The sequence below is a fragment of the Amblyomma mixtum genome, chromosome 2 (assembly GCF_055824585.1).
Source record: "Amblyomma mixtum isolate Tamu chromosome 2, ASM5582458v1, whole genome shotgun sequence".
In the NCBI taxonomy this organism is placed as follows: domain Eukaryota; kingdom Metazoa; phylum Arthropoda; class Arachnida; order Ixodida; family Ixodidae; genus Amblyomma; species Amblyomma mixtum.
The window spans coordinates 52,741,128-52,754,513 of record NC_143013.1 but is presented as its reverse complement, the minus strand read 5'-3'; the positions used below and the strand labels follow the sequence as shown (position 1 = coordinate 52,754,513).

The 13,386-nt window shown below is 48.6% G+C and overlaps 1 protein-coding gene across 1 annotated transcript; it reads left to right on the top strand.

The window, feature by feature from the left end:
• Positions 1-649: 649 nt before the first annotated feature.
• On the top strand, positions 650-11,820 carry LOC149359354 (NADH-cytochrome b5 reductase 3-like). Its single transcript, XM_089569032.1, has 4 exons — positions 650-909; positions 2,035-2,250; positions 4,077-4,342; positions 11,559-11,820. The coding sequence occupies exons 1-4, from the start codon at positions 679-681 to the stop codon at positions 11,770-11,772; spliced, it is 927 nt and encodes a 308-aa protein (XP_089425158.1). The 5' UTR covers positions 650-678; the 3' UTR covers positions 11,773-11,820.
• The last annotated feature ends 1,566 nt before the right edge of the window (positions 11,821-13,386 follow it).

Below are 13,386 nucleotides of genomic sequence, written 5' to 3'. Positions count from 1 at the left end.
CCTGTGGTAGAACCGTGATAGCGGGGAGGAGGGGGGGGGGGTGCGGCTTTATTAGCTTCCTTATGTCATGGACGTAAAATTAAGCGAGCACATAGTAACGCAGTAGGGTTGCTCGCTTCGGTGAGAAAGGAATATTATCGGAGGTACTTGCGAACGACATTCAACCGTGTGAAGCCGCAAGAAAGAAATACACAGCGCGTGTTTGATTGGACTGTACCTTATTCTGCAAGAAAATGAAGAGCATGAAAGAGGCTTGCCTCCATATAGAATGCAGTATAGAATGCAGTTTCATTTTTTCTGATATCAGAGGCCACTGCGCACAGCTTTCAATAGCCGCACTCGAAAAATCCTACTAGCGTTTTGGCAGCTTTGGTTGCCGTAACACACCTACTAGTTCAAATTCGTCGAGAGAAAAGAGAGAAAAATGGCAACAAATAACTTTTTCTTGACTGATAATACTCGTACACTGTAGCCTTCAAGCAGGGTTCGGAGGGCTTCGCTCAAAGGTTTTTAGCTCGGCATTCACCACCGTACCTTGGCCAATCCCCCCGCGTGGGTATGTGCCATTTTCATATGGAGAAGAAGAAGAAGAAGAAGAAGAAGAAGGCGAGGACATCATGGTCCATTGTGGGTATGCATCATTTGCTCCTTGAAACAAACCAACCACCACCAGCGACGATGTCCATGTCGGGGCTCAATATACGGCGGCCTCCCCTTCTGGCAGCCTTTGTCGCCGTCACGGTAGGCGTCTTGGCGGCAGTCATCGTGGCTCGCAAGATGCGCAGAATGCGCGCCCCGGACGTGCTGCTCGCCGACCCGGCATGCGCGTACACCGTTGCCCTCAAGCGCCGAGAGTCTCTCAACCGCAACGTGATGCTGCTCCGCTTCGCCCTGCAGCACCCCCGGCAGGTGAGTGCCGGATTGCTAAAGACTCTCGGATGCCATTCCTTTTACAGCGTGATTTTACATATTCACATGAATGGTACAGTAATTTCGCAATATCCGCTACGCAACGATAACCTGGCTGTCTCACATACAATCGTCTGACCTCCTTGCGCGTCACTGAGCAACATCTCCTTCCATATCCCCTCGAGCATTCTGTGCAACTGGCTCCGGACATGCCGTAGGGTGGTTTATTGAGGCGAAATTTAAAATTCATACATTTTCCCACATGAAAGTGACGCCAACAAGCACACAAGAGCAATAACTAGCAGCGTATAGGTGCCAGTGGATTGAACAACGCCACAAAAAGGAAGTTTAGGACGCGAGACAACTGGACATGCAAACGTACTTGAGGCCGACGAAAGCAGGAGAATGGCGAAAATGAGGCACGGTCAAGCAAGGAGCAATAATTTTTATAGTGTGCAACCTCTGGCCTCTGAATTTTCTTTTAGGACCTACGCCCTGTGCCTGTATATATCCAGTAGCGGAGGTGGTTGGGAAATATGTTTAACTTTATAAAAAAAAACTATGTGCTGGAGTGAAGTGTGTGAATGCGCTCTCAGGAAATTCAGAACACGTTAACAGTATGCCTTCAGCACAAAGTAAATAGCAGAATATAGTATAACCACCTATGTGGGGCACAAACGTGTAAGTTAACGAAAAGGATTAAACTACATTTGCCAGGAAACTACATAAAGGAATCTGATAGGTGTAATGTTGAGAGGCAAATGGAGAGAAATATGGGTCAGTGAACCAACAACAGGCAATGAAATTCCATTCGAAATCAAGAAGAAATGGGTGAGGGCAGGACATGCAATTCCAAGGCAAAATAGCCGATGGCTCTTGAAGATAACAGTGGATTGCAAAAAGAGGGCAAGCGTAGCGATGGGCGTCAGAGTGTGAGGTGGGCCGATGAAATAAGGAAATCTACGGGGATAAGGTGGCCACGACCGCCACAAAAGAGGGTGGATTAGAAGGATGTCGGGAAGGCATTTGTCCTGCAGTGAACTTAGCTAGGCTGTTGATGATGATGATCTCTATACCCACATAACTCTTGGTTTCTCAATGCCTTCTCTGGTATGGGCGTCGCAGAAGCTTGGTGTGCGTGTCGGCGAGCACATTATTGTGCGTATCAAGGCCGGTGAGAGCATGCTGGAGCGGCCCTACACTCCAGTGAGCCGCTGCGAGAAGCTCGGTAGTTTTGAAATCATCGTAAAGATTTACAAGGAAGGCGTGAGTCCGGAGTATCCCAAGGGAGGCCTCATGTCACAGTTCCTGGACACCCTTCAGCCTGGAGACAAAGTTCAGGCAGGTATTTATTTCAAGGTTTGTCCCAAAAGGAAACGTTTATAGCTTGATTGGACTTTGTTTTCATGTGCCACTTACAGCACTCACAGTTATTGCTCCTAAAAGCAAAAAAATAAAAATAAAACTTGCCTGTGGATTCCTGCAACACTGAGCGCAGACGGATACACTACCGACACTTACACAAGTAGAAGGCATAGATTCCTTTAATCTGAAGAATGTGCTACTCTGAAGAATGTGTCACTCTGAAGAATGTACTGAAGAAGTGACTGACAGAAATCTTCGCGCATCTGTTCTTTGAGTTGCACGACGGTTGTGCTAATGCCGTTTGCATATCTGTGCTACTGGGGTGAAGCACAAGGGGCGTTGAGAAAACCAGCAGCTGCTTTTTACTGTCACTTTCTGTCTTCCGTAGCGAACTGCTTGAAAGCTTTAAAAAACCCTCCTGCAAGGTTGTGCTTGCTTCCTCAAGCAGTTTTTCCAGGCCTCCAAAGATAATTTCATACATCATACTACACAATCAAGAAAAAAGTAATGTGAGCGTTTTGGAGAGAGATGTGAGAGAGATGATGCGGGAGATGTCTGCGAAAGTGGCCTTTATTCCTTTCAAGCTTCCTACTCACCACTGCATTCCGTCGCTCGGACCAATTTGCGTAGGGGTCTCACCAAACGGAAAGACGAGATTAAGTTCAGGAGACCATAAGCTGTTGAGGGTTCTATCACTTCTTGCTGCACGTGCATAGCCAGCGCCCATCTATAAAATTTTGGCTAATGCCAGAAATCACAATAGTCCAAGATGTTGTGATCACGTTAAAACTTCGCAGTCATTTATTCGCCGCAAGTCGTGTTCTCATTGAGGTTTTTATGCTACGGGATCACAACATCTTGGACTATTGTGATTTCTGGCATCAGCCAAAAAGTTTATAGATGGGCGCTGGCTATGCACGTGCAGCAAGAAGTGATAGAACCCTCAACAGCTTATGGTCTCCTGAACTTAAGCTCGTCTTTCCAATTTGTGAGACCCCTGCGCAAATTGGTTCTAGCGACGAAATGCAGTGGTGAGTAGGAAGCTTGAAAAAAATAAAGGCCACTTTCGCAGACACATCCCACATCATCTCTATCATATCTCTCTCCAACACGCACACATAACTTTTTTCTAGATTGTGTAGTAGGATGTATGAAATTATCTTTGGAGGCCTATCAAACTGCTTGATGAGGCCAGCACAACCTGGTTGTGCATTTACAGTTGCGGCATTACAGATTCGTCTCTGTAAGTAACATACAGAACAAAAAATAGGACTGACTGAAAAATAGTGTTTTGCACTAACTTACCTCGGCTATGCACACACACCGTGTGCTAAGATAAGCATTCTACTTTAATAATTTTTATATCTGACGCGCACCAGTCAACGTAAAGAAAACGTCACATAGATTAGCTTTCGGCCGCCGCGGTGGCCCAGCGGTTATGGTGCTCGGCTGCTGACCCGAAAGACGCGGGTTCGATCCCGGCCGCGGCGGCTGGAATTTCTTTGGAGGAGAAATTCTAGAGGCCCGTGTACTGTGCGATGTCAGTGCACGTTAAAGAACCCCAGGTGGTCGAAATTTCCGGAGCCCTTCACTACGGCGTCTCTCATAGCCTCAGTCGCTTTGGGACGTTAAACCCCATAAACCAAACCAACCAGATTAGCTTTCGCGTAAAGTAGAAGTTATTCCAGCCATGCAAATATTTTTTGCGTTGTCATGTTGAGCGTTTGTTGGTAACCAACTCGGTGATATGGCAAGCCCGAAATTCCTGCTAACCGGCTGCATGCTACTGTTCTCCACTACAGGTACGCGGTCCCCGGCGAAAATTCGTGTACGTAGGCCACGGCACCTTCGTCACCGCCGACGGGGAGCGCCTGCCTTCCGTTACAAAGCTGGGCCTGATCGCTGCCGGAAGCGGCGTCACGCCCATGCTGCAGCTGCTGCGCAACGTGTTTGCTGACGACGGCGACGAGACTCGTTTCCGCATGATTGACGTCAACCACAGCGAGCAGGACATCATCGCGCGCCGCGAGTTGGACCAGTACGCCAGGCTGCACTCCTCGTGTTTCAGGTGGGCTCTTCGTTCCCTTCTCGATTCTTGAAATCTAAGACGGGTGCGCTGAGTGAAATTAAAGAAGATATTTGGCCTTGGTGGTGCTTGCTGAAGAGCCATGACGTGGTAACTAGAGCGCTGAAGCCTAAATACGCCATCTCTGTTATATGAAGACTCTGTGCGTGTCCGTGGAGTTTCTCGCGCTAGTTGACACCGGGCACAGGACACGTCAGTTGTCAGACTTGCGGTGTCATGCCGGATACGCGCTCCTCTCATTTCGGCCATTTAACCACGCAGATCTATTCACATTATGACAGATACGCGAGGCCGTTTTTGCGCTGTTCCAGTCGCGTTGTATCATGTGAGCCTTCTTGTCCTAAATAAGCCGAAAGAGCCCCTAAAGACCCTGTACAACTTCTTTTGTCGGTCATGAAACTTGCCTTAGGCACTGAAGAGCACGTTAAGAGCGCTGCCCTGCAGTCATGATTTTTCTATTTTATGCGAAAACATTAGAAGTAGGGAAATTCGATTTATACGTGTCGCTTTTCTACAATTCCATACAGTCGGATTAGGCCATCTGTGTTAGCTATTTGGGCTGTAGGGAGCGCCGTTCCGCTTCCCAAGGTGAGGGCACGGCCGTTGTTCACGCCCTTCGTTCTGCCTTGCGTGGCGACGTTGGCGAAAATGCGAGCTAGACTCCGCGATATATTTTTCTGGCAACAGATTAGGAGCTACGGTTTAGGAGTTTTGGTGGATGGGCAGCAGCCGCGACCGTCCTAGCAAGCCAAGTGGAGGCAAGGGGCACGCGCCGGAGTCTACGGGTTTTACCAGATCCCAAGCGGATTATCTGGTTTTACCACAGCCATCAGCATAAGCCAAGTGGAGACAAGGGGCACGCGCCGGAGTCTACGGCTTTTACCAGATCCCAAGCGGATTATCTTATTTTACCACAACCATCAGCATAAGCCAAGTGGAGACAAGGGGCACGCGCCGGAGTCTACGGGCATTACCAGATCCCAAGTGGATTATCTGATTTTACTACAACCGTCAGCATCAACGGAAATCTCGTATCCATGGAGATAGACTCTGGTATTGTGTGCTCAATTCGACCTTGCACTCTGAAGGTTCGTATATATACGCAGCATTCGATATCGTGGGTAAGGTGGAAGTTATTGTTCGGTACAGTGATTGAGAAGCGAAGCCTCCTCTTCTCATTACGAAGGGCTTTGCGAATTGCATCTCGGGGAGAGACGGGTTTAAGCTGTTGGGAATTTCCTTGGAAGGGCTGCATCAGCTCGAGGAATCTCCGTGGTCCGAAGTCTTTGAAGGGAAGTCGCCGACTAATGATGAAGTGCCAGCAAGAGTCGGTGGTATAGGTGACGGCTCTGCTGGATGGCTTTAGAGATATATTAAAGCATAATTTAAACAGGAGCAAAGGGCTCCTACTGCGGATCGAAGTGGATGACCAAGCCACATCCAAGTTTCACAAGGCACGCCAAGTACCATTTGCGCTTCTACCGAAGGTGGACGGAGCCATCGACAAGCTGGTGGTGCAAGGAATTTATGTGCCAGTCAAGCATTCCCGATGGGCTACGCACATTCTTCCAATTCTAAAGAACAGTGGGAAGATGAGAATTGGCGGAGATTACAAGAAAACCCTCAACGCAGTTGTCAAGCGGGAGGCTTACCCGTTGCTCACGCCAGAGCAGCTGCTATCAAGGCTAGCCGGGTCTGGAGTATTTTCTCGCCTTGATTTGGAACAGGCCTATCAATAGCTGGCTATGGATGAAGACACCGCCACGCTGTTGACCGCAACCACGAATGAGGAGCTTTTGAAGGTGACCCAATTACACAGTTACAATTTGGAGTGGTAGTGGCCGTGAGTATTTACCAGCGCTTCATTGAAGGACCTTTGAGCGGCCTAGATGGAGCCCAGTGTTTTTTGGACGATATTCTCATCGGTGGGAAGGCAGTCGCGAGGCACGATGAACGGCTCCAGAAGGTGCTGCAACGCATCAAAGAGGATGGACTTCGCCTGTATGCGGACAAGAGTGTGTTCAGATTCAAGGAAGTTATGTGCCTTTGGTACCATATCAAGAAGCACGGTGTAAGTACTGCAGGAGACCGGTAGCCTTTGCATCTCGAACGTTGTCCCGGGCAGAATGCAACTACGCGTAGATAGACCGCGAAGCTTTAGCCTTACTATTTGCCGTCAAGAAATTTCAACAGCATGCTTTTGATCGGAAGTTTCAACTTTTGACAGGTCAGAAACCTCTGCTGGGACTTACGCATCATGCCAAACCTGTGCATATTGTGTTATCACCTCGAATGCTGCGCTGGAGCCTGCTACTATCGGCGTACAACTACGAACTGTTATACGTGCAAGGGTCCAAGATGTTACACGCCGAAGTTTTCAGTCCTCTATCGCTTCCCGTCGTGGAGAAGTGCGAGCCACCAGTGGGGAGATATCCTGCTTAGAGAAGCATCACCAGAAGTTCCACTGGATTCAGCTAAGAAAGCAGCTTTGACACTGGCTGACCCCATTCTCTCAAGGGTCCATCGTTGGATTTTGCAAGGCTGGCGGGCGAAGAAGGTACCGCAGGATTTCCGCACTTTCGTGGCAGGAAGAATGAGCTGTTAGTCTACTGAGACTGCGTGCTTTGGGGCTTTCGTTTGTAATTAGTAAGCCTGCGCAGGATCAAGCCCTCGGCATTCTGCATAGAACACACCCTGGAGGGGTGCGCCTGAAGGGTCTCCCTCGCAGCACGGAATGGTGGCCTGGCATCGACAGTCAAATTCAGCGAAAGGTGGCTGGGTGCCAAGTGTGGCAAGAAGCTCGTTCTGCTCCGAGTAAACACCAGCGCACCCATGGGAGTTCCCTAGGAATCGCTTGCACATAAACTTTGCTGGCATCTTTAAGGGTAACGTTTCTTGTTGGCCTACGATTCGCGTTTCAAATTATTGGAAGTATCGCTCATGGAATCGATGTCCACAAGAGCAGTGCTCAAGGAGCTGCAGGCAATGTTTGCCCGGTTTGGTGCTCCAGAAGTCCTGGCCTCGGACAACCAAACTGCATTCGCGTCGGCAGAATTCGCAGACTTTGCCATCAAGAATCAGATCCGGCACATCATCGAGGCACCGTATCACCCGTCCTCGAGGGGACCAATAGAATGAGCGGTTCAAGAAACCAAGCAAGTGCTACGGAAGTGGTCGGAGCGAGATTGGGCCACAAAGCTTTCTCGTTTCCTGTTGGTCAGCACATTTTTTCTAGCACAACTAGGAAGATCCCTGCTGAACTTTTTGATGAGGCGGCGCCTATGATCAGATGTGGGTAGGTTGCACCCTGATTGTGCGTAAGATGACGCATCTTTCAAGCGTTACTTCATGGAGGGATCACTAGTGCGGCAGTTTTGTCCTGGCGATGTGGTGTATGCAAGGAACTCTGAAGGCAGTATGAAGTTGCTGCCCGGAGTAATTTCATCGGTCACAGGGCCTCGTTTGTACGAAGTTCGCATCCTGGATGGACGTAGGTGGCGTCAGCATGTGGATCAGCCGGGAAATCTTTCAAGCCCGTTCTACGTCAGCGGGGCTGCCAGTGACAGCCATGAGGAAATCAGACACCGCCCAGAAGCCGCCCCGACGTTGATTGAAGAGCCTGCACTACAGAAAGCTATAGCGTCCTCGCCAGAAACCACCTAAAAGTTGCCTGAAGACTCTCTGCTGTCTGAAGCCCAATCTGCCTCTGAGCCAGCTGGAAGCATTCCGACCGATACGCCGTCTCCTAGCGAATGCGCAACAGCGGTTACTGCACATCGACCGCAGCGCCAAAGACGACCCCCGCTGAGATTTTGGGACTGTCACTGGATGTGCAACCGTGGCTTGAGCTGTCGCCATCACCATCAACATGGCTGCACCACTCTTTGGCTCCACCGCCCAGCCGTCAATTGCTCAGTCTTGCTCTATGCTATCCGCGCCCGAGTCGGCCAGTAATTTGTAATCATGTTATAATTAAACCCGTGTCACTAACGCATACATAACAGGTGGCGATGGCAGCAACTGCCGCGAAACACTCCCTCTCCTGCTACGCAGGTGTATATAATCCCCGCTAGGAGTTACTAATGTCCTCTTAACACATAGTGTACGGTCAATTTCATTAAGGCATATTTCTAAATTAACTAGTGACGTTCAACGTTGAAAGTCAAGAAAAAAAAGTGTTCTTTATTAGAACGAATTTAATAGGCACCTATACTTACAAGAAGCTTCCATAGATGGGGCCAGTTGCTCCAGCAGTGGCTTGAAGCTACTGTGGAGAAAGCAGAGCACCCGGCGGCCAGGCGCACCGTCATGCGGCCGAGCTATTTGCCGGGTTGGCACAGTTCCGGACACTCCGCCCCTGAAGCCTACTTTTCATTGCGAATAAAAGCTGTCGTTGGATTAAGTACAGGACCTATCCACCTCTTGGCCGGATGCCGCATTGACAGACTCCCTTTATAGCTTTATTACTCACCTGTACCTGCCTAGTGTCACGTCATCAAGACGCGATAGGGGAGCCGTTAAAAAAGCAGGTGAGGCGAATCTTGCGTCTGTGTAGAAGGGATCGTGTAACTTGCCTCGGATGTTCACAGAAGTGCTCTCTACAATTTGCACGAAATGAAGAAAACGCCGTTGTGAGGCTCGGGAAAACAGAGCCACTTTTCAGCCACTGGAAGGAGAGAAAATGCAAGGAAAAATTTCTCGTCAGAAAACCGGTACCAGCAGCAGTGTTATCGGTGGTTTTCTCCACTTGCTCTGATCAACTGACACTGAAGCCCGCCGCGGTGGCTCAGTCCTTCTGGCGCTCGGCGGCTCACCCGGAAGACGCGGGTTCGATCCCAGTCGCGGCGTTCGAATTTCGATTGAGACGAAATTCTAGAGGCCCGTGTACTGTGCGATGGCAGTGCACGTTAAAGAACTCCAGGTGGATGGATGGATGGATGGATGGACGGACGGATGGACGGATGGACGGATGGACGGATGGACGGATGGATGGATGGATGGACGGATGGATGGATGGATGGATGGATGGATGGATGGATGGATGGATGGATGGATGGATGGATGGATGGATGGATGGATGGATGGATGGATGGGTGGGTGGATGGATGGGTGGGTGGATGGATGGACGGATGGACGGATGGATGCATGGATGGATGGATGGATGCATGGATGGATGGATGGATGCATGGATGGATGGATGGACGGATGGACGGATGGATGCATGGATGGACGGATGGATGGATGGATGGATGGACGGACGGACGGACGGACGGACGGACGGATGGATGGATGGATGGATGGGAGCGCCCCCTTTGAAACGGGGTGGTGGCAATTGCCACCATGCTCAGCTTTTCTTCTTTTTTTTTGTTTACTTTGTTGGCAATTCTCATTAAGAATCGCCACCATCTTTACCTACGGTTTTCTACAATTCTAACCTTATGCCACATCTCTGCTTTTCAGCCACCATTCCTCCAATCGCTTTTTGCTGACTTCCACTGCAGATTTATTTACATGACCATTGTTATCTTTAAACCCTAGGGCCTCAGGAAGAGTGACTGCGCCTGCATCGACATCCGGATGGATACCGTCACATTTGATTATGAGGTGTTCAATTGTTTCCACAGATCTACCACACACTGCACATGTGTATTCTTCTTCGTTAAATTTCTTTTTGTAGCTGCGCGTTCTAAGACACCCTGACCTAGCTTCAAAAAGTAGGGCACTGCCTCTTGAGTTATCATAGAAAAATTCTTTCCTGATCTGCCTTTTCCAGCATCGATATAGTTCTACACTATGTTTCTTTTCCATTGAATTCATCCAATGTTTAACTTCCGTGTTTTTAACCTGTCGTTTAATGCTCTTTCTTTCTCCGTCCTCATGACCTGCATACTTACTGGTTCGTTTTCTAGTTCTTTTCCGCCACTGTGAGTCAACGCTCTTTCTGTATAAATATTTAAATACCTTAGCTGCCCGCCTGTTATCGTCCAATTTCCTCAGGCGTTCTTCATATATTATTTTACTCTTAGCTTCCCGTGCATCGAACGATGCCCAGCCCATATCACCTTGTACTGCCTCGTTTATGGTTTTGCCGCGGGCACCTAGGGCTAATCTTCCAACCGCTCTCTGATTTACGTCTAATCTCGACTGAACTTCTGCCCTTAAGCACAGAACCGCATTGCCGAAAGTAAGTCCCGGCACCATTATTCCTTTCCAAATACCTCTTAGTACTTCATATTTGTTTTACCCCCATAATGCCCTATGTTTCATTATCCCGGCGTCTCTTCGTCCTTTTGCCCTAAGAGCCTGTTCGTGCTTTTCCGTGTATATCTGCCCTTCTTTTAGCCATATCCCGAGGTATTTGTATGCGGCCACTTTGGGTATTTCGTGGCCTTGTATTGTAAGCACCTGGTCAGTTGTAACGTTAAAAACCATCACACCTGATTTAGTTGCGCTAAAACTGAATCCTAGAGCGTCTCCTTCGTCTCCACAGCAATTAACCAAAGTTTGTAAATCTTCCTGGCTATCTGCTCACAGTACAATATTGTCCGCATACATTAAACCCGGGAGTCGCTGCTCAACTACATTTCCGCCTAATCTGTACGACAGATTATAACCTAGATTACGTTCTTCTAGCCTTCTTTCCATATTTATCACGTAAAGCATGAACAGTAGCGGTGATAGAGGACAACCTTGCCTTAATCCTTTGTGCACCCCCCCAGTTGTGGTACTTTTTTTCCCTTCCCATGTAATTTCAACTTCATTATCTCGGTAGATTTCCTGTAGAAAATCGAGTACGTCATGACCGATACCTAAATCTTTCAATATTCTCCACAGGACTTCCCTGTTCACGTTATCGTATGCACCGATTATGTCCAGAAAGGCTAAAACAGAGGTCTGTTTTCCGCCTTAGCTATTTCTATGCATTGGGTAAGCACGAACAGGCTATCATCTAAACGCCTACCCCTTCTGAACCCATTCTGAAGTTCTCCGTGGTGGTTGAAATTTCAGGAGCGCTACACTACGGCATCCCTCATGGCTTTAATCGCTATTGGACGTTAAACCCCATAAACCAAACCAAACGCAACTGACATTGAGGCCAGGGGGGAAATAATAGCGCAGTAGAAACGCTGACAACACGTTAAGGTGATTTTTTTTCCGCATTGTATATCAGGCACAATTGTGTCATTTTTGTGCGCAGGATCTGCTACGTGTTGAGCGAATTACCTTCACTACAATGGTCGCCGGGCTTCATTCAAGGGCCACTGAATCGCCACATCATCGCAGCGCACCTTTATGCGCCCAGTTCGGACGCTATGGTGCTGTGTTGCGGCCCCCCAATGCTCATGGAAGAAATCTGCAAGCCGGCGCTCTCGGATATTGGTTACAAACCTAAACAAGTTCTGTTCTACTGAAAGCGCCACTGTAGGAGAGCCAGCTGGTTATATGCTGCCGGCTAAATTGAAATGACGGACGACGGCATAAGGGACTGGGCAGCAGAACTGCACCTTGTATCATTTGTCTAATTTATTGTATTTATTGTATTGCAACTGCCGACCACCGTCCTCCTGCCGCTCGTTCTCTCGAACACGAGCCCGCGCTTTGTCCTCGTCCCTCTCCTGCTGCGGCACGGCGTCTTCCTCTTTTTCCGTTACAATATATATATATGACTTGTTGTTTATATTACCCCCCCCCCCCCCTTTGTTAATGCCCTCGTGTGGCTGCAGTAGGTACTGTGAATAAATAAATTTAAATACAAATAAATAAAATATCATCCGCTCACAAAAATTTTTACAAAGCAGAGCAGGTCCGCTTTACTAGCATGGGCGCTTCTAGGTGTTTTATCAAGGTACAGGAGCAATTTTTTTCGCCATTTATTACTAGTGTTATCTGACTCGGTGGTGTAGTAGTTCAATGGACATGAAAGCGTTCATGAATAAAGCAGGATCGTTTTTTATGAACGCGCATTATTAGCATACTCTTTCTCTTCGCCTAAATTGCTCTTACGATGATGACCACTTCCGAGTAAAAAATGCGCAGGTGATCGTACAATGTGATGCGACAGATCTGCGTGAGAAGTTTTCTTTGTAAATATAGTTTCCACTACAATTGCATTCCCACTGCGTCTTTTAAATTGATTTCGCTGTCGTTTCTTCATTGCTCTTCTGTTTGGACTTCCGGTGGATCATTGGGTTGTGGGTGGAGCTTCCTGGAGGGTGGATGTGGGTGCGTGGTTAGATAGGGTTCTGAAGGATTAAAGTGTTTCGGTGGAAGGTTCGGGTTCTGACGGTGCCCGTAAGCTGCCTCGATGCGCTACGGTCCGCTAGGTATACGTTGGGGGTCTGGAAAAAGACACACACGCAAGAACCCATACATCGTTTGATCTCACAGCGCCCTGTTCTGTTCCCCGCCCTTCCACATCTCTCCCTATCGCAGCGCCCGGAACGAGATTCAGATTGGTCAAACGCACCTAGATTACGCGACCGTAACAGCATGCATTCTCGAATGCGGCTATTTTTGAGCTCGCCTTGATAGCTGTCCTATTGAACAGAATGGTTGACCAAAAATTTCAGTAGCGACGTACCCCCCCTCCCTGATCGTCACCGGGATGTCGAGGCGAAGTCCGGGTAATGCACCAAACGCTGCAAATTTCTGGAAGTTTCGCTGCAACAGCAGTGAAAGCCATTATAGTGAAATGTACGGTGCGCCCCAGTGACGTCTAGCCATGAACTTCGCTGACTGCGTCGGCATCACTGCACTCCCTTGCGTGATAACACGGATGTATTGCTTAGGCATGCTGGTCAGTTTGCTCGCTAGCTTTTAAATCCCCATTATCAGGGACAACGCCGACTACCCGCGATTTAAACATCAAGGAGCCACCTTGATAACCCTTGTGCATTCTGGAAATGTCCATTTGTTCAAATCATACCCACCTCATCCCTCATCCGAATCACATGTCAAAATTGCAACCTACTGGACTCCCCCAAGCAGCACAGGTAATCTGCGCAATATTGGAAATAGATGATTTT